Here is a 26,820-nt window from a genome sequence, read left to right as displayed (position 1 = left end):
ATAACACCGGTCTTGAAAGACCTACACTGTCTCCCAGTACGTTTCCGAGCACAATTCAAAGTGTTGGTGCTGACCTTTAAAGCCCTAAACGGCCTCAGTCCAGTGTACCTGAAGGAGCGTCTCCACCTCCATCATTCTTCCCGGACACTGAGGTCCAGCGCCAAGGGCCTTCTGGCAGTTCCCTCCCTGCGAGAAGCCAAGTTACAGGGAACCAGGCAGAGGGCCTTCTCGGTAGTGGCGCCCTCCCTGTGGAACACCCCCCCATCATATGTCAAAGGGAAAAATAACTACTAAACTTTTAGAAGACATCTGAAGGCAGCCCTGTTTAGGGAAGCTTTTAATGTTTAATAGATTATTGTATTTTAGTGTTTTGTTGGAAGCCACCCAGAGTGGCTGGGGAAACCCAGCCAAATGGGCGGGGTATAAATAATAAATTATTATTATTATTATTATTATTATTATTATTATTGAAAACACAGCTCAGTGTTATATAGGGGCTCAGAGACACAGTGGCACACTGTCAGAAGAAAACAGCAGTAAGACCATTTTAAAAGCGAGTAAGCCCTGCCAGCATTATTAATGCTCGCTTCCATCAATGGAAGATGCTTCATCCATTAAGTTCCACTCTGCATTAGTCCTGGGAAGAAGCAAGCTCAGCACCGTAATTTAGTTTAGGTCTCCATTTCAGGGATGCTACCAGCGCAGCTGTTTCAAAACAAGACTTATGTTGATCCCAAATGACCACTGCATTTTTTTTTTGAAATTTTTATTAGATATTTCAACACAGTAATTTTAACAAAAATACATCATGCACATTGTTTTCCCCCTCCATTTTTTCCCTCCCCCCAAAAAACAGAAAACCCAACTTCCCTCAGCTCATTTCTCTGGTTTCTCAATACATCTTTCTGTCTGCATATTGTAAAATTGTAACGATCTTCAAATTATCTATCTATCTATTACAAGAAAGAGTTTGTGAATGTTTATTCAAAACCTGCCAAAGAGTCCAATTCATTTTGTTGCTTCTTTAAGTATTTCGTAAAAGGTTCCCATTCATCTTCAAAATCACGGTTATCCTTGTCACGTAGTTTGTGTGTCAGTTTTGCCAATTCCACCAGTTTTTCTTGCCACAGTTCTTTCGTCGGGATTTCCTCATTCTTCCATCCTTGTGCTATTAAGACTCTTGTTGCCGTTGTCACGTACATACAAATATGTTTTAATTTCTTTCGCAGGTCTTTTCCCACAATCCCTAGTAAGAAATCTTCGGGCTTTTTCACAAATGTTAAATGAAACATTTTCTTTAACTCATTGTATATCATTTCCCAGAACATTTTAATTTTACTACAACCCCACCCAAAATGACCACTGCATTTTGAACCAGTTGAAATTTCTGGGTCGTCTTCAAGGGCAGCCCCATGCAGAGTGCATTGCAATAACCCAGTTCAGTGACCCATGCACTCCCATTTTGCACAGCTGACCACAGGAACAAACTGCAAGCTCTCCTGCTTCTGGACATAGATATTCAGGTCCTGTGAGCCAGGGCACTGGCTGCAAAAAAGGTTAACTTTGTAAGCTACTTAGAGTTTGAGTTGGCTTTTTAAAATTTTGTCTATACATTGATTAAACAAATTAAAAGGGTCAGGGTAAGGAGGCCAGGGCAGCTTCCCTTAAAAATGCACAGCTTGGAAAATATTTGGGCCTTCTTATTTCCTCCCTGTTCAGAGTTCCCTTTGGCAGGTCTCGATTTCTTTTGAAGATGAAACAAGAAGAGGCCGCCTGGTGTGGGACTCTGCAATCAGGTTTCTCTGATGAAACAGGATCTTAATTGACTTGTCTGTGCAGAGAAGAAAGATCCAGCTATAACCAGGCCTCCTCGGAACGGCTTTCTTCCTGCTATCATGGTATCCACTAACACCGTTTACGGTAAAAGGTTGCTGCAGAGTGGTCTGCAGAATTGATTGCTTTTTGGCTGGGCTACAAAATCGGTACATAGTGGGGGAACGAAGGAGGCAGATGGAATAGGAAGTTCAGGAGCTGGAATGGAAAACTTACCCAGAGCGACATTTTGAGTTGGGCTGGGAATATTTATCCAGAGATTTCTGTGCCCCTCTGATTTATCATGCTTGTTACACGGCAGGAAACCTGTTGCTCTCCAGATGTTGTTGAACCCCATCTCTCAATAGCCCCGCCAAGCATGGCTGGTGGTCAGGGATGATGGGAATTGTAGTTCAGCAATATCTGGAGGGCCACAGGTTCGACAGCCCTACCTTAAGTAATTCAAAACAAACGTGGTGCTTCCTCAACAGCCAAAATAGCCAAGTACATTCTCACATTCTCAAATAAATATTCTGTTTCCAGCACCAGCCTAGGCATTCCTCTGTCATTTATTTGCAACATCTAATATCCAAAGGTGTACTGCCTCTGTACATGGATGTTCCATGTAGCTACTCATCGTTAATAGTTCTTGACAACCCTATCCTCCACAAATGTGTTGAATCCCTTTTAAAAGCCACCTTAGCTGGTGGCCGGATATTTTTGAGAGGTTAAAAAAAAAAAGTTTGATTGGGCTAAAGAAACTTCTCAGAGCAGTTTTTCACATCCCCACAGAGTTCCATTTGCTATGCTCTCCTCTTGTTCATCATCATTTTCTCACTTCTTATCGGAGCCTAAGCTAGGGTTGCCAAACTTCAAAAAGTAAAAATTCGGACACAAAACTTAAGCTTTTTTCAGCAATTTCCGCCAGGACGCTGTTTACGAGGGCCCTACCAAAGCACTGTATAAAATGCTCCAATCGCTGCCAGGATATCTGATCAGCTAATTAGGCTTCCTAGAGGAGACTTGCCTAGCAAAGAGATGATGGCCAAAAACTGTGATGGCTTTAAAAGAAAAGTCAAATTTGTGAAAGATAAGGCCATCAGTAGCTACTAGCATAGCTGTCCCTTTTTAAAAGAGAAATTCCCTCATTCCAAATAGGATTCCTTGCAAGAAAAGGGAAAAGTTGACATGGCTACTAGCTGTTGTCTTCTCCTGCTCTGGAGGTTAGGATTCGAACCCATGGCTTCAAGTTACAAGAAAGGAAATTCTGACTAAGCATCAGGAAGAACTTTCTGACAGTAACAACTGTTTGAGAGTGGAATGGACACACTTGCGAGGTTTCAACTCTAAAATTTTACGATTCTATGATTCTCTCAGATTGCTCACCATTCCCTCCTAGCTCCCTTGCCCTTTCTGCCCTCTTGGGTGGAATCTACACACATATTAAAAAACGCTATGAAAATGCTTTAGAAAAAAAAAGTTTTGAAAAATACATTGAATCTGGCATAGCTCACTGTCGCCATCTAGTGTCATGTTTGTATATTGTACTTCCCAACACATTTGAAGCATTTTATTTGCAGCTGTATAGCTGAGTCCTTGGTCACTCACTTTCCATGCAGCTTCTCGGGTACCAGTCTGAGCTTTGAGAAACACGCAGGGCTGTGACAGAGTGCCACTCTCGCAACTTCCTCCTTCTCCTCTTCAAGGAAGTGAAAAAGTTAACCAACCTCAGCACCCCTTGACAAATGGGGCAAGCAAGCCTAGAGGTGAGCTCAGAGGCTTCGCATGTGCAAGGAGATGTTCTCAAGGGCCCCCTTGTGCCCACAAGTACCATGTTGGTGATGCAAAGTTGGCAGTTATACCTATCCTGCTGTTCCTCTTAGGAATTCTGAGCAGCCTCGGTTCACTCTGCCATCCAGACAACTTAGATGACCTTACCTGCTTTAGAACAGGGCAATGTGACTTTGAAGGAACTATTTGATGAACTATCTCACAAGAAGCAATAGAAACAGCCACCCCCGTTCTCTTAAAATAACTTGAGAAGGAGCTAACATAGCACAATGCCAAACTCTTATTAAATAAACGATCTCCAGCCTAGGACATTCATCCCCTTGCAGTAGGATACGCAATCTAATCCCAAACGAGAGGACATGAGATCAGGATGCTTGGTGTAAATGGCTTAATTATTTGTTGCCGTTTGTTTTGGCTGGCTGAGACGCCAAACCATATTGCACTGCCAGAATGTTAGTTTTGCTACCAGTTCTGTGAGTGGGAGAAGTATCCGGACAATCTCATATCTAGGTCCAATTCACATCCTTTTTGTTTTTTTGGAATGTGAATTCTACATAAAGGGAACAGTAGCCAAAATTACCAGACAAGTGTGCAATAGGCTTGGCATTCGTGTGGCAGCCAAAACAAAAATCCAGGCAACAATGTTGTTGTTTTTCTGGAGAACAACTCCCTCATCTGAACAAACATGAATTGATTTTTTTTTAAAGGGAAATTTCATAAGCTGCTGCCCAGATTGCTTCTCCACCAACCAACCCCTCCCCACCCCCTTCTGCTCTTTGCATCATGAAATCTCCCTCCATCTGCATTGCTTCAAAAGCAAATCACCATCTTCATTTCATCTGCATGCTGCGTTCACATAGTTAAACCATGTTCAACATGCTCAGCAAAATGACACTATTTGCTCTAATTCTTTCAAAAATAACACAAAATGTCAATGAACAATAAATGAATGAAAACACCTCAGTAAATGTATAATGAACGTTGCAAGTCAAAAGAAGGTCTCATAATAAAAATACAAAAATATAATCCTAATAGTAGCAAAAAAGAATGCATCTTGACTCCAGCAAAACTCTTAAAACAACACCCCACCCCAATAGTCTCTAGATATCCTGAGCAGGAGGTCCTAATCTCAGGGGCATAGTGTGGGGGGTGGGGATGCCCCAGGTATACAATATTGAGGGGGGGGGTGTTGGTGCAAAAACTGAGTTCTGTTTGTACAGAAAATAAAATCTCTGCACCCTTCCTATAATTCTGAAGGAAAAGGTCACCAATCCACTTTAAATTCTTCAACTGCAACGCTTGAGCAGCCAGCCATTTCTTCACCAAGAGTGTGGATTCCTTTATTGGAAATGGAACCTCACACTGTCTACTTAGAGGTAAGTCCCACTGTATTCAATGGAGCTTACTCACAAGTAACTGGGTAAAGACTGGGAAGCCTTACATTGCAATCTTAAGCATTTTTACTCAGAAGCAAGTCCTTCTGAGTTCAATATGATTTATTCTCTGGTATGTTCCTGGTCATTCTCACAGTTTCCATTATATTCTTATTCTGATTATATCCTGCCTTTCCCCCCCTGACAGGGATTCAAGGAAGATTACAGCTAAAATCTTATTTCATTCCATTTATCTGTGGAAGGTGTTGTACATGATCCCTTCCCTCACACATTTTTTCCCTTTACAACAATCCTGTGAGGTAGGTTAAGCAGAGAGGTTGTAATTGGCTCAATGTATCCCTATTTTCATCTGAGAAATGTTGGAGGGTATGTTCCCTTGCTGCAAGAAGTAAAGTTACAGGGAACAAGGAAGAGGGCCTTCTCAGCAGCGGCGTCCTCCTCTTAGAACATCCTCCCATCAGATGTCAAGGAGATTAAGAACTACACAACTTTTAGAAGACATCTGACAGCAGCCCTGCATCGGGAAGTTTTTAATGTTGATGTTTTATTATGGTTTTATAGTTTGCTGGAAGCTGCCCAGAGCGGCTGGGGAAACCCAGCCAAATGGGCAGGGTATAAATACAACAACAACAACAACAACAACAACAACAACAACAATGTAAGGCAGCTTCCTTCAACAGAGAGAGCCACTTCCTTCTTCAGCTCTTCCCCGAAGAAGCAGCAGTGAAAGTGAGTTGATGCAGAACACCAGCATCAGAATTAGACCATAGCACAATAGAAGAGCACATGCTTAGCATGCAGAATGTCGCAGGTTCAATCCTGGACACCTCCAGGCAGGGCTAGGAAAGACCCTGTCTAAAATTTTGCATAGCTCAATCAGTATATTGAGATAAGTGGAACAATGGTCAGCATAAGGCCACTTCTTTCAGTTTTGGGGCAGGAGTTCCGGCATACCCTTTAAACGTTTCCAAAAAAAGACTATTTGGAAACTATGCTCTGTCTGGTTTGACCATTATGAATGCTGGCATCTGTCTGTCCCTGGAGAACAATGGAGGAGTGTGTCTTTGGGAGTGAAGTCAAACGGTTGGAAGGTTACAGCACCTGCTGTGGGGGTAGAGACTGATGTGGGAGAGACATGTTTTGTTGCAGGTGGGGCAAATGAATCCATTCGCAAGCAAGTTGGAAATGAGTGCCAAACTTGTGCTGCATTCCACTACAGTTCCGGAATTGGTTTTCACATTGCTTAAATACAACACAGAACTTAACAGCTGGGGGAAAGTCATGAAAATGCAAAAATCTGCCCTGTGCATTCCACCTATAATGGAATAAACCTGCCTCTAACACGCTACTATCGCCTCAAGAGAGTGTTGAACACCCAAGCAAGCAAGCATGCATAAGAACCACCCAAGAAGCGTCTGTTGGATCCGGCCAATGGCCCATCTGGCAGTCCAGCACCCTGTTTCCCCAGATGCCCCCACTGGGAAACCAGCAAGCGGGATTGGAGCGCGGGTCCACCTCTCCCCAACTGTGGTTTCCAGAAACGCGCATCCATTGCTGCCTCTTCCAACCGTGGGGGCAGAGCGCACACTGCCACCATAAACTGGGCGCTCCCACCTCCTTGGAACTTGCCAGTCCTCTTTTAAGGACACACCCAAGTTTGGTGGCCATCACTGGCCGGATCTGGAGGCACCCCTTTTTCATTGCGCGCACGCGTGCGTGCGCCTTTTTCCCGACCTCCTCCTTGCCTTCCTGTTCCTCCATTTTCCTCCTTTAACTCGTCGCAGGTATTGCTCAGGGAGTGGAAGCAGTTAAAGGGGCCAGGCAGGCAGGCAAGGCAGGCTGCTCCCCCCCTCCAGCCGCCCTGTGATATGCCAACCACAGGGTGACGCAAAGGCTGGCAGACTCCAGCTCCACAAGCCATTTGCACCTGCGTAAGAGGCGCAAGCGGAGCTCCTCGCGCTGCAGCCGCCCCGAGAGAGGCTCCCCGCGGCCGCCGCCCTTTCTCCCTCCTGCCGCCTCCTCCTCCTTTCCTCGCCCATCCTCGGAGAGAGCCCAGCCGGGATGTCTTCGCCGCCGGGTCGCCCCAGCTCCTCCGGGGAGCACTGGGTTGGCGACGGCGCCGAGGACGAGAGCGCGGCCGCCGGAGCTCCGGCGAGGCGCGGCGATGGCGAAGGCGCAGGGGCAGCGGCGTTCGGCTTCTCCAAGGAACCCCCGCCCGTTTCCATGGCGACTGCATCCACAGGTAAAAAGGGAAGGCGAGGTACCCAGAGATGCTCCACAAAGGGCCTTCGCCACGTTGCGGCGCGCCTCTCGCGGCAGCTCTGGCCGCCCGGAGGTGGTCCTGGCCGGATTCCTGGGGGGGTTTCAAGGGCGGTGGGAAATCAAGGCCGTTGGAGATGGAAAAGGGACCAGGAATCCTTCCAAAGTTCCACAAGGCTCTTTGGGGTTCATCCTTATATGCGCTCTTTGGCCTGTTCTGTGGAGTTTACGTGCGGGGCTGTCGGGGAGCATTTCAGCCGGAAATGTAATGGGTGGCATTTGTTTGCTTAACCCCCCCCCCAAATCCTTCATACACACACCCTCGACTGTATGTAAATCCTCTGGCCAGGCAGAAGTCATTGCCCAGACCTATGGGTCAGCTTGCATCATAATCTTCCCCTTAGTGTGTCTCTCTCTAATAAATTCCAGTGTCCATCCTTGATTAATTTTTCTGTGAGGCTGGTTGAAGAGGGCCTTTGGGACACTCCTCTCCCTTGGGGTGGCAGCACATCTGGTTTTAAATGCTCTTCCATGCTCTTAATGTTTTTCGATGCTCTTAATTTTTAAAAACATGTTTCCGTTTCCATTTTAGTTGTACTGTTTTTGCTGTTTTCTTGGACCCCCTTTGCAGGAAGAGCAAGATAGAAAACTAACAAATTGAAATAAACATTGGTTTGCTTTTACAGCAGATGCAGCCAGTACTTTCACTTTCAACAAGCTAATCCCCCACTCCCTTTTTTGGGGGGTGGGTAGGTTGGAGATAGTTATTTTCAGGACTCTCTCTGTGTGTGCCCACACTGTTTGTGGAATTGAAGAGGCTTCAGCTTCTGAGATAATAGTTTTGGGGGCGGGTGGAGGTTGGAAAGAAAGGATTTTTCCATCCCTTCATCTCCTGCCACTGAAGAGGTTGCCTGCTCTACTTTTAATTCCCACCTGCCAAGGAACAGATCTGTGTCCCCGTTATGCAATCTTGCAGTATTAAAGTTGTGTGGAACAAGTTTGGGAGTGGGAGTGGATGGGGGAAAAAGATGGGTCCCAGTTATGCAAGAGGACACCCGTTGATGTCTGTAGCAGGAGCAGCTGCATTGTTGCTGGGCTGGGCTGGGCTCTCCTCCCTCTCTGATCTCCTGGGTTTCCTCCTGCACAAGCTGCCCTGTGTAGGATACTGTCCAGGGTTATTTGCAGCTTGCTGTGCTGTATGTGTGTGTGTGTGTCTGGTGCAGGCGCAACACATTATTTTTGAACACTTCCCACCACTACACACACTGACTTTGCCGTGTCTGCTCTTTTGTTGTGAAATAGAACCTAAATGCCTTTGCGTCGACACGGGTAAATGTTCAGCCTTTGGCGTAGGCTTTGAACCAAAATGCAAGCTGCCAAACCAACCTGCTTTTCTGTGCGCCGTGGATTCAGAATTAATAATGTTTTTGTTTTCAGACCTTTCCACTGGTAAAAAAAGTGGCTTTGCATGCAAAAAGAAAGGCAAATGTTGAGGAATACACGGTGCATGTGTGAGTGCAAAAGGGGAGGGATGGATTTCCCTGATGGTTATAATTTCAAGGGGGGTACACCCCCCCCCACTCCAAAGAAATCTGCTGCGTAGTCCCTTGTGGCAAGAAAGCTGAGCCAGTCTCAAGGGACAGACATTCTCAGGAACAAAGAAGAGTAGTTTTTCTAACGCAACCATCCATTTCTACTATGGTTTTTTTTTTAAAAAAAATATCTATTGCCTAATTTAAAAATGAGTGCATTCATCCATCTCATTCGAACTTTCTAAAAGGATTGCAGGAAATCACTAGTTAAACAAGGCTGGGAAGGGGGCACTGGAAAGAGATTTCTTTTACATTTCTTTTGGAATCCTCTCCAAAGCTCCCCTCCACCCCCTTTTTTTTTTGAAAGAAAGAAAAGCAACGCCTTTACTTTTGTGCTGGCTAAATCTGGATGCCTGAGAAGAAAGAGGCAGGGCTTGTGATTTTCTGATGCTTCCTTCATGCGGCTGGACTAGAGTTCAAAAGAGCTGACAAAAGCATAATGGCTTGATTGTTCGTTGTGTTGGTTTCTTATTTGATAACGAGCGGGGGGGGGGAGGTGTTTGTGAGAGATGGGGATAGGGATGTTATTTCCCAAATGCAGCAGTACCCAGTATCATTGCATCTGAAAACACACATTCCATATTTCCCATTTGCTTGGAAATAAGTACCACTGAAACCGGCAAGGTCTACCTTAGAATCAGGGTGTTGATTCGGCAGATGGGCACTCCTGTTGCTTCCTGTCGCTGGAGGAAGTGCTTGTGTTTACCTTTCCTTTAGTCTATGAAATAAATGGCCTTTTATTCCAGTGTTTCACATGCAGCCAGTAGTATCATATTGTAAACTTTCGGTGCTTTGAAAATGGACTGGGTCTGCTGTTCACGAAGTGATCTACTGCGTCTCTTATTCACGTGCGAGACTGAACCCCCAAGCAGTGTACGTGTACGGACACCATCCAAAGCATGTTTACTGGGAAGTAAGCCCCGCAGACTTCAACGATGCTTGCTTTTCCAGTTCAAGGTTGCAGCCTTAATAAAATAGATTATTTCACTGGGGGGTAGGGAGAGAGAGAGAATCGGCGGAGCTGACTGTCACAAGAACTTACTTTGTGTAACGTAGCAGATAGAATGGACTGCGCTGCCTGTATATCTTGCATGCTTTCATTTTGGCTGTTCTGCTGATATTTAGCATTGTTATAAAGTGCGCTGTGTACATGAAAAGCTTAGCATCAAAGATTCAGCCCCCTGGTGCACCTGCATGGGGGTGCATCCGAAATTGGCATCCCCTGGGATTACGGATCTCCTTCATGCCTGCTGTAGCATCTCAGCAGCACTCCCTGTGGGCATGCAATATCATCATTATTATGTGTGTGATTCTGTGTGGTGGTTTGCTGCTTACAGAGGTCAAGGAACTCTTGTTGTGAAATTCTCACTGTTGCTATTAGGCTGCATCCAACTAAGTCACATTCAAAAGAAGACCCGTTGAAATCAGTGGACTGAAGTTAGTCATGACTTGGGTTCAACTCAGCGTCATTTGTCAATTTATATGCTGTTTGATGCCCAAGTAGACTTCTAAGTGGTCTTAAAAGTACAGTGCTACCTCGGGTTAAGAACTTAATTTGTTCCGGAGGTCCGTTCTTAACCTGAAACTGTTCTTAACCTGAAGCACCGCTTTAGCTAATGGGGCCTCCCGCTGCCACCACCACACAATTCCTGTTCTCACACTGAAGCAAAGTTCTTAACCCAAGGTACTATTTCTGGGTTAGCGGAGTCTGTAACCTGAAACATCTGTAACCCGAGGTACCACTGTAATAGATTTGTTAGTCTTTAAGTCACTGTGGGTTAAACCACAGAGCCTAGGACTTGCCGATCAGAAGTTCGGCGGTTCGAATCCCCGTGACGGGGTGAGCTCCCGTTGCTCGGTCCCAGCTCCTGCCAACCTAGCAGTTCGAAAGCACGTCAAAGTGCAAGTAGATAAATAGGTACCGCTCCTGCGGGAAGGTAAACGGCGTTTCCATGCGCTGCTCTGGTTTACCAGAAGCGGCTTACTCATTCTGGCCACATGACCTGGAAGCTGTACGCCGGCTCCCTTGGCCAATAAAGGGAGATGAGCACCACAACCTCAGACTCGGTTACGACTGGACCTAATGGTCAGGGGTCCCTTTACCTTTACCTTTAAGGCACCGCAAGACTCTTCCTTGTCACGAGGCAGAGGATTTTAAGGCTGAGGTCCTGGGAGCGAGTCCCATTGAATTCAGTGGGGCTTCTGAGTAGATATGTATGGGATTCCACTGTATGGTTACTTTATGGACTCTGGGGCTCTCCCTTCCTGGGTTTCTGTACCTTCTAAACCAGACAGCCTTTCAGATAGAGGATGCTGTCAAATATCCTGACATCCCTCCAGTGCAGCCTGGCAGGAAGCCAGCGACTGATACTAAATTTGCATAAATCAGCACATGCAATTCGGTATATACACTGGATCAATTTTGCCAGGGTGTGTATTTATTGAAATTCATTAGGAGTAAAATGGGCTTACATTTATTCTGCTCCTATCCTGAGCTCTGTGACGGGCATTGCGTCGCAAACCAGAGGGAACATTTGATTTAATGCGTAGGCGCTTAAATATTTCAGTCGAGAATCTGAGCTGTGAAAAGTCGGGAGAGTTCACACCTGTTCCTTCCGTATGGCCCGTTGCAAAAATGGTTAAGAGTGCATCTCATCCTAACAGCCGTCTAATTTAAACGGACAGCAAAACATCACGGCTTCTGTCAGATGCCTGGCTCCTTTCTCAGAGAGTGGCAGTTTGGCTTGCCAAAAAATATTGTTGTTAATAATGTAATGAAATTGGTTTTTTTGTTTGGTGGGAAGGCGAAGAATAAGAAGCAGTCTGAGGCAGATCCAGTAAATTCATGAAGATTATTCACCAGCAAGAGCGATGCTGGAGCGTGTTCTCTGTGTTCATGCCACTCAGCACACCATCTGGACCTAGGTTCTGTTATTTATTTTTATACAGGGATGGTTAAAAACAATGTTGCCATAAATATTAATGCTGTTCCCTGGAATTCATTTCCTGGCGCAAATTCGTAAGGACTTCCAGTGTCTCTGGACTGACACATCCCAAGGCTTTCCACAACCTTCTTGGTTTCTGAACAGCAACAGAACTTTATTCAGCGTTTTGCAACTTTTATAACAGGCAGCAAAGAACACGTTCCTGGCCTCAAAACAACAACTATTTTCTTATTTCTATGCCCCCCATCTGGCTGGGTTGGTTCAGCCACTCTGGGCGGCTGCCAGCAAAATATAAAAAACATAGTGAAACATCACACATTAAAAATTTCCCCATACAGGTTTACCTTCAGATGTCTTCTAAAAGTCAGGTAGTTGTTTATTTCCTTGACATCTGGTGGGAGGGTGTTACACAGGGAGGGCGCCACCACCGAGAAGGCCCTCTGCCTGGTTTCCTGACTTCACTTCTCGTGGATAGGGAACCACCAGAAGGCCCTCAGAGGAGGACCTCAGTGCCCGTCATTGCGAAATGTTGTTGTTGATGATAATAATAATATATTTAATTTATATACTGCCCTATACCCGGAGCTCTTGGGGTGGTTCACAGAATAATTTCAAAAGATAAAACCACAAAATACATAATCAAAATAAAAACAGCAACCCAATACCCCCCCAAAAGAACACATTTTAAATATGCAGCGGTTAATTTGCTACCATGTGATGATGAAACTGTGGATCATATCCCATGATTTGAACAAGACATTCTCTCCCCCTTTTTTGAAAGTTATCTCTTTTTATTATTTTTTAATAATATTTTTTATTAAGTTTTCATTTTACAATATATAAATACTTCCTCCTTTTTCACTATGTTTTTGCTCCTATGAGCTAGTTGACGCCCCTCCCCCCCCGTCTCAGGGTTTCTTTAATTTTTTGCATTCCCCTTCCTTCCTGATTACATTACACCATTTTCAATTAAGCATTTTAAAGAATATGTAAAAAGGTAGCGTTGTCATCATTACAAGTCTTCTTAAGTCAGTCCTGCTAGCGCTGTTAATTGTTTACCATTGTCCTTCAAATATTGTATAAATTTACCCCAGCCTTTCTAGAAAGCTTGTTCCTGCTGGTTTCAGATTTTCCCAGTCAGCTTCGCCAGCTCTGCATATTCTATCATCTTCGTCTGCCGCCCTTCAATCGTTGGTAATTCCTGCTGCTTCTATTTCTCGGCTAATGAAGTCCTTGCTGCTGTAGTTGCATACCTAAATAACTTCTGGTCTCTCTTAGGCATGGGTAGGCAACCTAAGGCCCAGGGGCCAGATCTGGCCCAATCGCCTTCTAAATCTGGCCTGCGGATGGTCCAGGAATCAGCATGATTTTACATGAGTAGAATGTGTCCTTTTATTGAAAATGCATCTCTGGGTTATTTGTGGGGCCTGCCTGGTGTATTTACATGAGTAGAATGTGTGTGTAATGGGAATTGGGGTTGCTCGTGCGTAAGTTGCCGCTACTCTTGGCAAAGTTGCCTGGTTAAACCTTTCCCCGGCTGCACAGCCCTTACTCCGCGGCTGTGTCAGTCACTGGCAGAATCCGTCAGTGGGCGTTTCCTGAACTTCTTCCAGCATAAAAGTTCTTTGACGCCTAGCCTCCCTGCGCGGAAGTTTTCTGCGCAGAGTGGGTGTGGCCAGCGGAGGTCCTGGACTCTCCCCGCTGGTTTCTGTGGAAGAGTCTTGGAGCCATCTCTCTGAAGTCCTTCCCTGCTCCCCTTTCTTCCTGGTGTCACGCTGATTTCCTTCCTCAAAGGAAGTGTCTCCTCTCTCCCTGCTTGGCCCTTCTCCGGCATCGCTGGGGAGCCTTACCTCCACTCCTGGCTCCGATGGCAGTTCCCTGACAGTGTGCTTTTATTTAAAATGCATCTCTGGGTTATTTGTGGGGCATAGGAATTTGTTCATTCCCCTCCCATAGTCCGGCACCCAACAAGGTCTGAGGGACAGTGGACCAGCCCCCTGCTGAAAATGTTTGCTGACCCGTGTGAGTCTTAGGGATCAATATGAACAAGCCTTTTGACCAGTGTGCATGTCCCGTATTGCTCCTTCCTCGGGGGCAGGAGCAGCACATGGTCCCACCCCCAGCTCCCAAAACAATGCGCATAGTATTTTATGCTATGTTTTTTAGTGTAGTGTTTTATACTATACGCTTAGAGATTTTAGATTATTGAGCGGTACAGAAATCCTGTTAAATAAATAAATAGTGCCAGAAACCAGTCTAGTTAACAATTTTAGCTGTTTGATGTTACAGTACAGTCATACCTCATGTTACGTCCGCTTCATGTTACGTTCTTTCAGGGGTTCTTCTCGGTTTCGCCGCTCGCACATGCGCAGAAGCGCAAAATGATGTCACGTGCATGCACAGGAGCGGCGAATCGCAACCTGCGTGTGCGCAGACGCACCGCTGCGGATTGCGCTCTTTTCATGTTGCGAACGGGCCTCTGGAACGGATCCTGTTCGCAACCAGAGGTACCACTGTATGTTGTTTTAAGTGCTCTGGTTTTCATCGTTCTTATCTGTTGCATTTTAACTTAAGCCTCTATTTCAGAGACTTCCCACCCATAAGGCGACTTACAGACGTAAGAAATAATATTACTAAAATAGTAATTTTGACCCCTGTTGTAGGAAAACCCACGAGTCCCGCTCCTGGCTGTAGAAATACAACAAAGCTTAAAATGGCAAGGAAAGCTCAGGAACCAAGAAGACAAAAACTTTAATAAAGAATGGGAATTTTTTAAAATAACTTATCACTGTTGGTAGATGAAACCACTAGCAGGATTCTAATAACACTTGTAATGTAGCAAATACCATGGACAATATGGAGAGAGATATAATACGGATTATGAAATAATATGCAGTTGAAAAGGTTGACAATAGGACCCACGGAAGGGAGGGTGGGAAGTCTCGAGATTCATAGAAATCTCTAAATGGGGATATGTATTTTGTATTGTTATAATTCTCACTTGTAAAATCAAATAAAAATGATTCCCAAAAGAAATAAAATACTTAATTGAATAACTAACCATTTCTTACCTGTTGCAACATGCAAAACCCGAAACGTCCGCCTCCCTCAGCTTAATGAGAAGGTTTTGCTGTGCTCAACCGTGCAACCCAGGGCATGTTTACTCAGAAGTAAGCGCTGTTGAATTCAGTGGGGCTTCCTTCCAACTTGGCATGCGCAGGACCTTAGAAAGCCCAGGGCTATCACGTTAGTGATGCTCTGGGCATGCAAACCGCTGCAGACAATCTCCATGGGGACTTAAGCTATAGCTCGTGTTCCCTCCCACCCCTGGCCCATGTAGGAAGGCTTAATTTATCATTTTACAACAATACTGTTATTATCCATAGCCCCTCCAGAGATTCCTTAATCCTGGCTCAATAGCAAGCTGCTGTGTCAGCGGCAACTCTGTAAAATTCAGTATGGCAAAGGAAGGCGCCGTAGAACATTGACTTTCTGTGCAGAAATTTCCATGTTCAAACCCCGTCATTACCAAACAGCGCTGGAAAATCCTCCGGCCTGAAGCCCTAAAGTCCCTCTCCGAGTTGGTGTTGGCAGTATGGAACTAGATAATTATTTATTAAAATGGTACACCTCCCCTTTCTCCAGAGAGCTCAGGACAGTTCAAAGCATTTAATAATTTTTTTAAAATACAGTGGTACCTCGGGTTACATACGCTTCAGGTTACATATGCTTCATGTTACAGACTCTGCAAACCCAGAAATATTGCTTCAGGTTAAGAACTTTGCTTCAGGATGAGAACAGAAATCGTGCTCCGGCGGCGCGGCAGCAGCGGGAGGCCCCATTAGCTAAAGTGGTGCTTCAGGTTAAGAACAGTTTCAGGTTAAGTACGGACCGCCGGAACGAATTAAGTACTTAACCCGAGGTACCACACTGTATATTTATGTTATGTACTGAAGTTCTCACCCTGGGTCAGCATGGGGATAATGTAGATAGTTCAGGTCCACATATGCAAATAGGGGATCGAAAGTGACGTTCAGTGATTGGATAGTTACAGAAAGTTGTTACAGTTACATTGTACTGGAGCTCTATATAAGCAGGCTGGCAGAACCCTTCAGTTCAGTTCTGTTCTGACCTGTGAATAAACTGTAAGGAAATTCAAGCCCTTCTCAGGAGAAGCTGGCAACAATCCCAGGCACCCGGCTTGATTCCCTGTTGACCTCCCTGGCTGCATTCCCCAGCAGGTGCAGGCAAGGTCTCGATGGGCGATTCTTCTCAAACGTGAGAACACCCCCCTCTTTCCTGCCCCCCCCAGGCAGGGGAAAGAGATAGACAGAAATGTATTTACATGCCTTTATTTCTGTCTTTGCAGCGTTACAAAAAACATGACTGCTCTCTTCAAACTCCAGCAATGTTGTGGCAAACACTTCCTGTACTTTCTGTACAGCTCATATTACACTCTGAGCTAATTCCGGTGCTTCGCACTGTGAAAGAACTGTCCCTCTTTTTCCCACAGACAGTCCCAACATTCCCATCATGTTTACATTTCAAGCTAGGACTTTGCAGCAGCATTTCTTCATTATCGTAACATAAACGAGAGCTGTTTGGAGAATCGCTGTGTCGTCTGATATGTTCACCCACAATTAAACAATTTAATTACCACGTTTTCCACCAAGAAGCTCAAGGTGGTGTTGTACATGATTTTCCTCCTCCCCAGTTCATCCTCACAACAACCCTGTGAGGTAGGTTGGGTGAAGAGATGGCAGCTGGTCCAAGGTCACCCAATGAGCTTCAAGGCTGAGTAGGGATTCGAACCCTGGTCTCCCAGATCATAGTCCAACACTCAGTCCATTAGGCCACACCGGCTCTCATAAAAATACAAGGTAAAAGCACAAAATACGTAATTTTATAGAAATTTATTTATGTATACTACTACAGCAGCAAGAATGCTGCTTGCCCCAAAGTGGAAAGATGCAGAAGTCCCAGCAAAGGAAGAATAGTTACAAAAACTTACGGAACATGCAGAAATGGCAAAACTTCCTGGAAGAATAAGAAATCAAGATAACAAACTTTTTATAAAACAATAGAAATAGTTTATTGAATATTTACAGGTAAATTGCAAACAGATAAAAACATTAGCAAGATTATTGTAATAACCTGCAGTTTCATAAGAGTGTATATTTAAAGTAGATAATTAAATGAATTTGGATGTGCAGGAGATATTAAATAATAAATGTAAGGAACCACAGAAATAGGGGGAAGGAAGTCAGACTTTGAAATGTTAAATTGATTGTAAAACTAATGAAATGTATAAACTTGAAAAGTATAAATAAAAGTGGAACCTTGGTTCTCAAACTTAATCTGTTCCGGGAGTCTATTTTACTCCTGGAACAGTTCGAAAACCAAGGCGCGGCTTCCGATTGGCTGCAGGAGTTTCCTGCACTCAAGCAGAAGCCATGTTGGATGTTCGGCTTCCAAAAAACATTCACTTCTGGGTTTGTGGCGTTCGGGAGCCGATTTGTTCAGGAGCCAAGCCGTTCGACTACCAAGGTACCACTGTACATAGTAAAATAGATGGAGTGATGGCATTCCTTGTTTCCTGGGCTCCCACGAAAGACTGCAGAAATAATAGGCTTTATTTGTCTTTTTTTGGTAACTTCCTTTTGCATCATGCTGTGTGGTCTAATCTAACTTGAGCAGTGTCCAGTATTCTAGCAATGGGTGGGTAGGTTTGGGTTGAATACAAGGTTTGGGTTGAATACAAGGTGAATATGAATATATCATGTTTAGGGAAGTTTTTAATCAGGCATCCCCAAACTCGGCCCTCCAGATGTTTTGGGACTACAATTCCCATCATCTCTGACCACTGGTCCTGTTAGCTAGGGATGATGGGAGTTGTATTCCCAGAACATCTGGAGGGCCAAGTTTGGGGACGCCTGTTTTTAATGTTTGAATTTTTATTGTGTTTCTAATATAGCATTGGGGGTAGTGCAGGGGGCAGGGAGAGGGAGAGAGCAATAGTGAGGAATTTCAAGTTTCGATTCGCATGAGATGCAGCAGTTACCAGGGGAGACAACAGGACGCGTTTCCAGGATGCAGCTTTTTTCATCTTTTAAAGGCTTGAAAGCAACATCTATTCCCACCCTCCACCCCACAGACTAAACATAGCCACGCTGTTTGGTTTTTTGGCATACTGTTTGCTTGTTGCTGCAAATGTGTTTAGTCGTCTTCCTTTAGGGAGGGTGACACAGAAGGAAATGGGTTTGGTTTCTGCCTTCCTTACTCCACCTGCTGCTCTCCAGATCTTTGGACCACAATTCAAACCCAGTTGCAGCAGAGAAGGAATTGCTCCCAGCCTTTGTTTTGTGTGGGGAGGGTTGCTACTCACGGCAGCAAAGGATGCAGAGGCAGATGTAGGGAGACCGGCAGGCACCTTGCGAAGCTGAATTAACAATTCCCTGTTATCCAGGTCAGCAGCCCCAGTCCCCTTGTCTGCCAAGATTATCTGCCAGGATAATCTTTGCAGCGCCTCTGTGCAGGGGTGGGAGGAAAGAGACACTGTGGGGGTCAAAGCACACAGAGGAATAATTGCATCCTTAGCCTGCAGCTGTAGCCATCACGTTTGGGAGGCAGACCTCCTGAGTAGAGGAATCGGAAGCAAAGGAGGATGGGATACATGGACCTTTTAATATTTGCACAGAATTTTAAAAGGTGCATCTTCTCCCCTCCTTTTGCTCTGACATATGTCAAGCTGCACCTGGAGAAATGTACCACTGTTAAGTACGCAGAATGCTTTTCCATCCAATTATAATATACGTGGATTGTTAGTATCTTGATAGATCTGCCGATCATCAATGAAACACTGGGGGGGTGGTTTGTGTTTGTGTAACATGAATGAACACTCTGGTCATCACCCTGTCTTTCCCTCTATCTTTGCACTGACTGCTCTAATGTTATATTCTCCTTTCATAGAAACTGTGGTTTGCCATTGCACCTGAAATCAGTAAACTGTGGTTTGCGTGAGCTATAAAAACCTGAATTGCAGACCAGGGTCTGCTCTACACTAAGCTTTATTTTGCTGCTATTATCACTTCTTACCTCTTACAACAGACATTACACTCACCCATACTTAACGTTGCTGCTTCTACTTTCATAGAAACCATGGTTTGCCATAACATCTGACATCAACAAGCTGGTTTGTGTGAATTGCCACCCTTTCTCCAACCTTCCTCTACCCTACCTTTGACTTTGCAGTGGATCTGTGGGAAGGAAGTTTAATCCTCCGATTTATTGACCCAAACAACATATTAATGATGGCCACATTAATTGCTGTTTCTCGGATGCTTCTTCTCAGTGTGCACTTGTGCACCTGCCCAGCAGCTGACATGCTCGCCCGATAGTAGATGGCAGAGGAGGGGGGGGCGTGAGGCATGTGGAGAGAAAATCCATCAGAGGCGGCAGCGGATACACAGGGGGAAGATCAGCAATGTCAGGGGACATGTGGAATAGCACTTGGAAAGATAGCCAGCTTCCTGTTCCTTTACTTGCAGTAGTGAGCTAGATGCATCAGCAGTCTGACCCAGTATAAGATAATAGGTTTCCAATGGGCTGCTCCAGATTCATGGTGGTTTTCTGTGTGTGGTTGCTGATGCAAGAAATGGTGGAGTTATACTGGATTATCCACAACCATTCCACTTTATTTGTCGTTCTGCAATTCTTCTCCAGTTTTACAGCGTCATTGCTTTTAAGTTGTGGGTGAACATATCAGACGACACAGCGATTCTTCAAACAGCTCTTGTTTATTCACAGGCCAGAACAGAACTGAACTGAAGGGTTCAGTCAGCCTGCTTATATAGAGCTCCAGTACAACGTAACTGTTGCCATTTTCTAAAACTATCCAATCACTGAACGTCACTTTCAATCCCTTATTTGCATAACTATCTACAGTATCCCCCTGCTGGCCCAGGGTGAGAACTTCAGTACATAACAATTGCCATCTGGAGAGGAACTCTTGTGCACCAAAAGTGGGACAAATCCCCTCCTCCAAACATTGGTTGCATGGAAAGTTACAGGATTTCAACAAAAAGTTCTGGGGTGTGTACCAGTTGGACACAAAGCTGTATGCCTCCCTCGGGAGTTTGTGGACTCTCTTTCCTTGGAGGTTTTGAAGCAGAGCTTGGACGGCCATCTGTCATGGATGCTTTTGTTGAGATTCATCTGCATTGCAGGGGGTTGGACTAGATGAACCTCGGGGTCTTTTCAGCACCAGGTAAAGGTCTTTCTTTTCACCCAAACCTTTTAAGTAGCTCACATAGTCCAATCCTCTCAGTTTGTACAAGGAAGTACAAGTTTATTAAATTTGTGAGGTCCATGCCTTTACACAAAATACCATAAAACATTATTAAAAGATAAACAATAAAATTATAAAAATAAGCTAAAATTCAAGCCATGCTGTCCCAGCAAGGAAACTACCCAAAAAACCCCCACCATTCAGGAAAGAAGATACAGCAACAGGTTAGGAGAGCAAAGGGAGGGACCTCACCTTTTCATCCAGGAACCATACCCTAGTTTTCATAGCCTTCACCACAAAGACCGCTACCACGTGAGAAATCCGTGGATCAGCGTCCACCAGTAAAAACTTTACTTGGTCCTCAGAGTTGACTATTGATTTGGGAATAGTTTGTAACATCGCATCCCTGAAGGCCGAATAGATGGGACAATACAACATGTAATGTGTGAGATCCTCTTTGGTTCTCATATGACAAGGACATATACGCTGCTCTACTGGGATTTTTGCATATCTGCCTGACAGATAGGCCATAGGAATGGTTTGAAAACGGGCCATGGTGAAGGCTCTCCGAAGGGTGGGATTGGTGATATTCGCCAAGTAATTGGTGCAGGTTTTGACTGTTTTCAGTCGGGGAAACCAGTGGGAGGACCCTGGGTTCTGTATTTTTGTGATATCTCAGTTTGTAAATATGAGAGGCTTTGAGATTGCTGTGATTCTTGTTTACCTTGTATTTAGGTTGGGTTTCAATTTTATGGCCTGTTCTGCATTTTAATTTGTTGTTGATACCAGTTTATTATAAGCTGCTCAGAGGACTTTGTGTCATGAGCTGGCGTGCGGATATAGTTAATAAATAAATAAAGCAATACAATATCGCTTATGATGAGCTCCAATGAGCTCCCATGAGCATATCGCCCTTCTGTGTGAGATTTGATTCACCGCAGCTCATCAGACTTCTCCAATTGCCTTAAAATGTTTTAATGGAGACTTAATGTTATCTTGTTTTGCTTTCTTCCGAGCTTGTAAAACCAAACGGCTCATGAAAATGTGAGATACTAAGAAATAATACCCAGCATTATCTCTCTCTCTCTCCCCCCTTTCTAGAGCTAACAGCCCCATAGAAGTTATTTTCAGTATCTGCTCCAGTAAATAACTCTGCTTTATTTGATCAGGTATATTTACCCAACAGTGCTGTTCCATGTACAATAATGAACAGACAGGACAATCCAAAGCAACTTGAAAGAAAGAAACAAAGAAAAAGAAACGAAAGAAAGAGGCCATTCTCTCCCCACTCTTCACATAGCTATATTAAAACCAAGGTGGGGAAATTAATTCATGAAGAACATCTCACCCACTTCTAAAGCACCACACACACAGGTAGTTTTGAAGGAATGGGTTTCTGTGCAGTCAGTTTGAAACAGGACCTGTAATGGTTCTAGGGGTTGCTCGTGCGTAAGTTGTCACCACACCTGGCTGGGTTACCTGGGTGAACCCTTTCTGTCCGGACAGCCTTGGGTCTGGACCTCAGTATCCGGGCTAAATGATGGGAGTAGAGAAGCCGAGGCCATTTAGGGCTTTAAAGGTCAGCACCAACATTCTGAATTGTGCTCGGAAATGTACTGGGAGCAAGTGAAGATCCTTTAGGACCAGTGTAACATGGTCCCAGTGGCCACTCCCAGTCACCAGTATAAGTGCAGCATTCTGGATTAGTTGCAGTTTCCTAATGTGATCTGGAACAAGAAGCTCTGCCCTTTGCCAACCTTGGACTCAATTCTGTTGCCCTTGGACTTGACCTCCCTTCTCTTCTTGGCAGCTGAAGTGAAAATACTGAATCGCAGCAGTCAACATCTTGCGAGCATCTTGTCGTGCAGCGATGCACACACAGCTCAGATGGGGCTGCCTCACCAGCACAGCAACATGTTGCAACACCAGACACAGAATTGTGATTGACGAGAGCTTCATTGCTTCCTGAGCGACAGCTTTGTCACCATGCTGAGAGCCCCACGTTCCTCCATTCGCTGCAGATGTTGTTGGCTTTCAGCTCCAATCACCTCTGACCATTGGTCATGCTGGCTGGGGCTGATGGGACGATGTCTGGAAGACACCAGCGCTCTCCTCAGCCGAGCAGTTTAAAGACGTGGCGGGAGGAACAAGAGCTTGTTTCACTTCGCTGGTGTGAGGGACCAACCACGATGGCGGTTTCATTCAGCGGTATATTGCTGGTGAAACCACCGTGGCTTCTGAGTCCCTTTGCCTCCAGCACCCGGTTGCAGCTTGTTTCTCGATATTAGCCTGGAGAAGAGGAGGTTAAGCGGCGATATGATAGCCATGTTCAAATATATAAAAGGCTGTCACATAGAGGAGGGAGAAAGGTTGTTTTCTGCTGCTCCAGAGAAGCAGTCACGGAGCAATGGATCCAAACTACAAGAAAGAAGATTCCACCTAAGCATTAGGAAGAACTTCCTGACAGTAAGAGCTGTTCGACAGTGGAATTTGCTGCCAAGGAGTGTGGTGGAGTCTCCTTCTTTGGAGGTCTTTAAGCAGAGGCTTGACAACCATATGTCAGGAGTGCTCTGATGGTGTTTCCTGCTTGGCAAGGGGTTGGACTCGATGGCCCTTGTGGTCTCTTCCAACTCGATATGATTCTATGATTCTATATCGCCCAGGCCTATCAGGAATGATGGGAGTTGTAGTCTAGTAAAATCTGGAGGCCACATTATTGTGAAACATCAGTGCAGGGATTGGGGAAGAGGGGATGGAAATATAATGGGTAAATAAAACGAGAGTCTTTCGCTATTATCCATAATTCTTCAGGAAATATTTTAAAAACTAGTTAGCTTGTTAATTATTGTATTTGTTTCAACCAGAGATAATTGTCACAAAAGGATCATTGCAAATCAAGCAAGGGATTAAAAATACGCACAAATTAATCTTAATAAAAAACCGAAACAAAACACTTTCCTGACGGCTTATACCAGGTGCAATATGAGCAGTGCTATTTTTCCTAAAAAAAATTTTTTTTTGCAGAAGCCACTGCTATGGCATCAGTAACTGATTTTTTCCACATCAGCCCAGATCCTTGGAAAGTCTGTAAGCCCCAGTAGGCTGTTACGAAACTCTCTCCCCTGTGGTCCCTCAACATAGCCAGCTGTTTTCATACTAATCAGCTTTAAGATGCTAAACAGTTGGGGTGAGATAATGTGGAATGGTGGGGAAGGGTCTGTTGCGTTGGGCTTATAAATCCTATCATGGATGATCAGGGTAAATAAAACTGATACCCCATTGCTCTCTGGCGGAATATAATTGCTATCCAGAATTAGCTAGGGAGGTAGATAGATTGATTGAGAGTGTGTGTGTGTGTGTGTGTGTGTGTGTGTATATGAGCCGTATCTATATCTATATCATCTATATCTGTATGTGGACATTGTTGTTTTTGTCCTTAATAGGTCTTTGGAAGCATTTCCCCCTTGCTAATCCTATTGATTTACTCTTCACTAAATATAATCTGCAGCCTTGTTTATTTGCTCAAAATAGAATTCTTCTGATGCAGAACGAAAGTGGGGAGGAGGGAGAGTCCATATTAATCTTAAATAAAACATAAAACATAATGTTTAGCATTGTAATAGGGAAATCACATAAATGTTTAAGGAGGATGTTTGCAGGATCCTTGGCAATGGAATACTGACTAGGGTTTGGTTAAAAAATAAATAAATTCAGTGTTACGTTTCACAATGGGGTGTTCTCTCCTCTAACACCCCTCTCCAAAATGCCAGAGCACCCTTGCTTCGGAGTAGCCTGGTGGGCCTTTTGTTCTCAGAACCTGGATCCTTCTATGGGCTTGTCCTACCTTCTTGTGCTCTGAATGGTTCCTTATCTTCCCCTCTTCTTCTTTGGTCAGGCCACACCTGAAATACTGTGTCCAGTTTAAGAAAGATATTGACAAGCTGGAATGTGTGCAGTAGAGGGCGACCAGAATGATCAATGGTCTGGAAACCAAGCCTGATGAGGAACCGTTGATGGAGTTGGGGGTGTTTAGCCAGGAAAAGAGAGACTGAGAGGAGATATGATTGTTGTTGTTGTTGTTTAGTTGTTTAGTCGTGTCCGACTCTTCGTGACCCCATGGACCAGAGCACGCCAGGCACCTCTGTCTTCCACTGCCTCCCGCAGTTTGGTCAAAAGGAGATATGACAGCCATCTTCAAATACCTTAAGAGCTGCCACCAGAAGGATGGAGCACGCTTGTTTTCTTCTGCTCTGGAGGGCAGGACTCGAACCAATGGATTCAAGTTACAAAGAAGGAGATTCTGACTAAATATCAGGGGAAACTTCCTGAGCTGTTTGACAGTGGAACAGACTCCCTCGGAGGGTAGTGGACTCTCTCTCCTTCCTTGGGAGGTTTTTAAGCAGAAATCGGATGGTTATCTGTCGTGGTAGCTGCAGCTGAGATTCCTGCAATGCAGAAGGTGGAATAGACTACTCTTGGTATATCTTCCAACTCTACAATTCTTTGATTCTCCTATGAGGGGAGTGAAGGAGTTGCACAGTTTGGAAAGGAAGCAGTCCCCTTTCTCATTTGTTCTGCCTGACACTGCTGCCTCTCCCAGCTGAGATCCCCGTTAAATAAAAACCTAGGCTAAAAGAGCAGATTTGCTCTGCCACCAGTGCCTCCTCTTCTCCCAGTAGGGTGGAGGGAAGCAGCACTGGTCAGCCCTAGCAACAGCGCTTCGCGGCGGCTATTATTATGCCCCAAACATAGGAAACCGTCTCATGCCAGCTCAGACTAATTGCTCAGCTATCCCGGTACAGTCTGCTCTGTCTGACAGCCTCTCTCTCCAGGGTTTCAGGCAGAGATTAATCGTTTGCATTACTCGCCACCCGAGATGTTTTAAACGGGAGATGCCAGGGAATGAACTTTAGGACATTTCGCATGCAAAGCATGCCCTCCGCCGCCGAGCGGCTGCCTCTCCCGCCTCCTTGACTATCTGAAAAAGTGCCGGCGCTGTGTTTGAGAATGTGCAAGGGTTCTTTAATTGATTAATCAGTGCATCAGTAAATAAATCCCAGAGATAAATGGTGCTTTGGAATCAGTTCCCGTAAGTTGCTGTGGCGACAGGGACAAATTCGCGGAGGAGTGGCTACTAGCCTGATCATTGTCTTCCAAAGCAACTACTCTGATCTTAAAAATGGAAAGCGTAATGCTGGTGGTCAACAAAAGAGGTTTAAAGACTGTCTCAAGGCAAATATTGAAAAACGTAGTATAAACACTGACAACTGGGAAACACTGGGAAACACTGACCGAGCACTCCAACTGGAGAACAGCCTTTACCAAGGTGTCATGGACTTTGAAGACACATGAACTCAGGATGCAAGGGAGAAAGGTGCTAGGAAAAAGGCACGCTTGGCAAGTCCACACCGTGATCAACTTCCGCCCGGAAACCTATGTCCCCTCTATGGAAGGACGTATGGATCCAGAATTGGCCTCCACAGTCACTTTACGGACTCACTGTTAAAACCGTGTTCATGGAAGACAATCTTACTCGGCTAGGAGTGATCGCCAAAGAAGAAGAAGAATGCGTCCCTGTCTGGCTGCCTTTTTTCAAGCAGAGACCAAAACCTTAAAAAAAAAACCAAAACCAAAACAAACTCTTTGTGCTTTATTTGGCTCGAAGGCACAGCAAGCCGAGCAGGCTTCGCTGCGTCCTGTATATCATTTCACAGAGTTCTGGCAGCCGCCATCCTCCCTGACCTGCCACACGCGGCGATTAATCTGCATCTGACCTTTCTTTTAATCTGCAAATTGGGAATCTGTTCCACGCAGCCCTTCATTATGAAACAAAATAATAAAAAATAATAAGATGAGAGCCAGCCCACCCCCCGTCTGCACAATAATCTCACTAGCTTGCTGGGAAAGGAGGTGAAAGCGTGGAACCAGGCTGGCACTCGGAGAGGAGAGGAGCCGGAGGGAAACCATGGCCGTGCTCAATTCTACATAAGAACCCCTTTTAGCTGTCTGCTTGTTTATAAAACTCCTAGCACCCGTCTTCCTTCCAAAGGAGCCCAAGGCAACCAACACCCAAGGATGGAGGGGATGTAGGTTTGTTGTTGTTTAGTCATTTAATCGTGTCTGACTCTTTGTGACCCCATGGACCAGAGCACACCAGGCACTCCTGTCTTCCACTGCCTCCCGCAGTTTGGTCAAAGTCATGTTGGTAGCTTCGAGAACACTGTCCAACCATCTCGTCCTCTGTCGTCCCCTTCTCCTTGTGCCCTCCATCTTTCCCAACATCAGGGTCTTTTCCAGGCAGTCTTCTCTTCTCATGAGTTGGCCAAAGTCTTGGAGCCTCAGCTTCATGATCTGTCCTTCCAGTGAGCACTCAGGGCTGGTTTCCTTCAGAATGGATGGGTTTGATCTTCTTGCAGTCCATGGGACTCTCAAGAGTCTCCTCCAGCACCATAATTCAAAAGCATCCATTCTTCGGTGATCAGCCTTCTTTATGGTCCAGCTCTCACTTCCATACATCACTACTGGGAAAACCATAGCTTTTACTATACAGACCCTAAGGCAACCAACACCCAAGGAGGGAGGGGACGTAGGATAGGGTTGCCATATTTCAAAAACTGAAAATCCAGACAAAGTTGAAGTTCTAAAGCTATTTTTAAGGGAATTCACCAAAAAATTGACACTTCCAACATGGGTTGCCATATGCCTGGGTTTCCCCGGACATTGCTACTGGTTTTTGGAAA

General features: G+C 45.0%; 1 protein-coding gene across 2 annotated transcripts in view; it reads left to right on the top strand.

Annotated features, from left to right (window-relative positions):
* Window positions 1-6,759: 6,759 nt before the first annotated feature.
* Window positions 6,760-26,820, top strand: part of RTN1 (reticulon 1) — a 129,878-nt gene continuing 109,817 nt past the window's right edge. The window contains exon 1 of one of the 2 annotated variants that reach the window (XM_081911028.1): window positions 6,760-7,239. In XM_081911028.1, the coding sequence (XP_081767154.1) occupies window positions 7,059-7,239 (181 nt within the window). In that variant the 5' untranslated portion in view covers window positions 6,760-7,058. The remainder of the gene's footprint in view (window positions 7,240-26,820) is intronic. The other variant, XM_081911027.1, reaches the window with a different exon arrangement.

This window comes from Podarcis melisellensis (genome assembly GCF_964234715.1).
Source record: "Podarcis melisellensis genome assembly, chromosome: 1".
Classification (NCBI taxonomy): Eukaryota; Metazoa; Chordata; class Lepidosauria; order Squamata; family Lacertidae; genus Podarcis; species Podarcis melisellensis.
The sequence above is the reverse complement of the archived record's forward strand: the minus strand, read 5'-3'. Positions and strand labels throughout refer to the sequence as shown.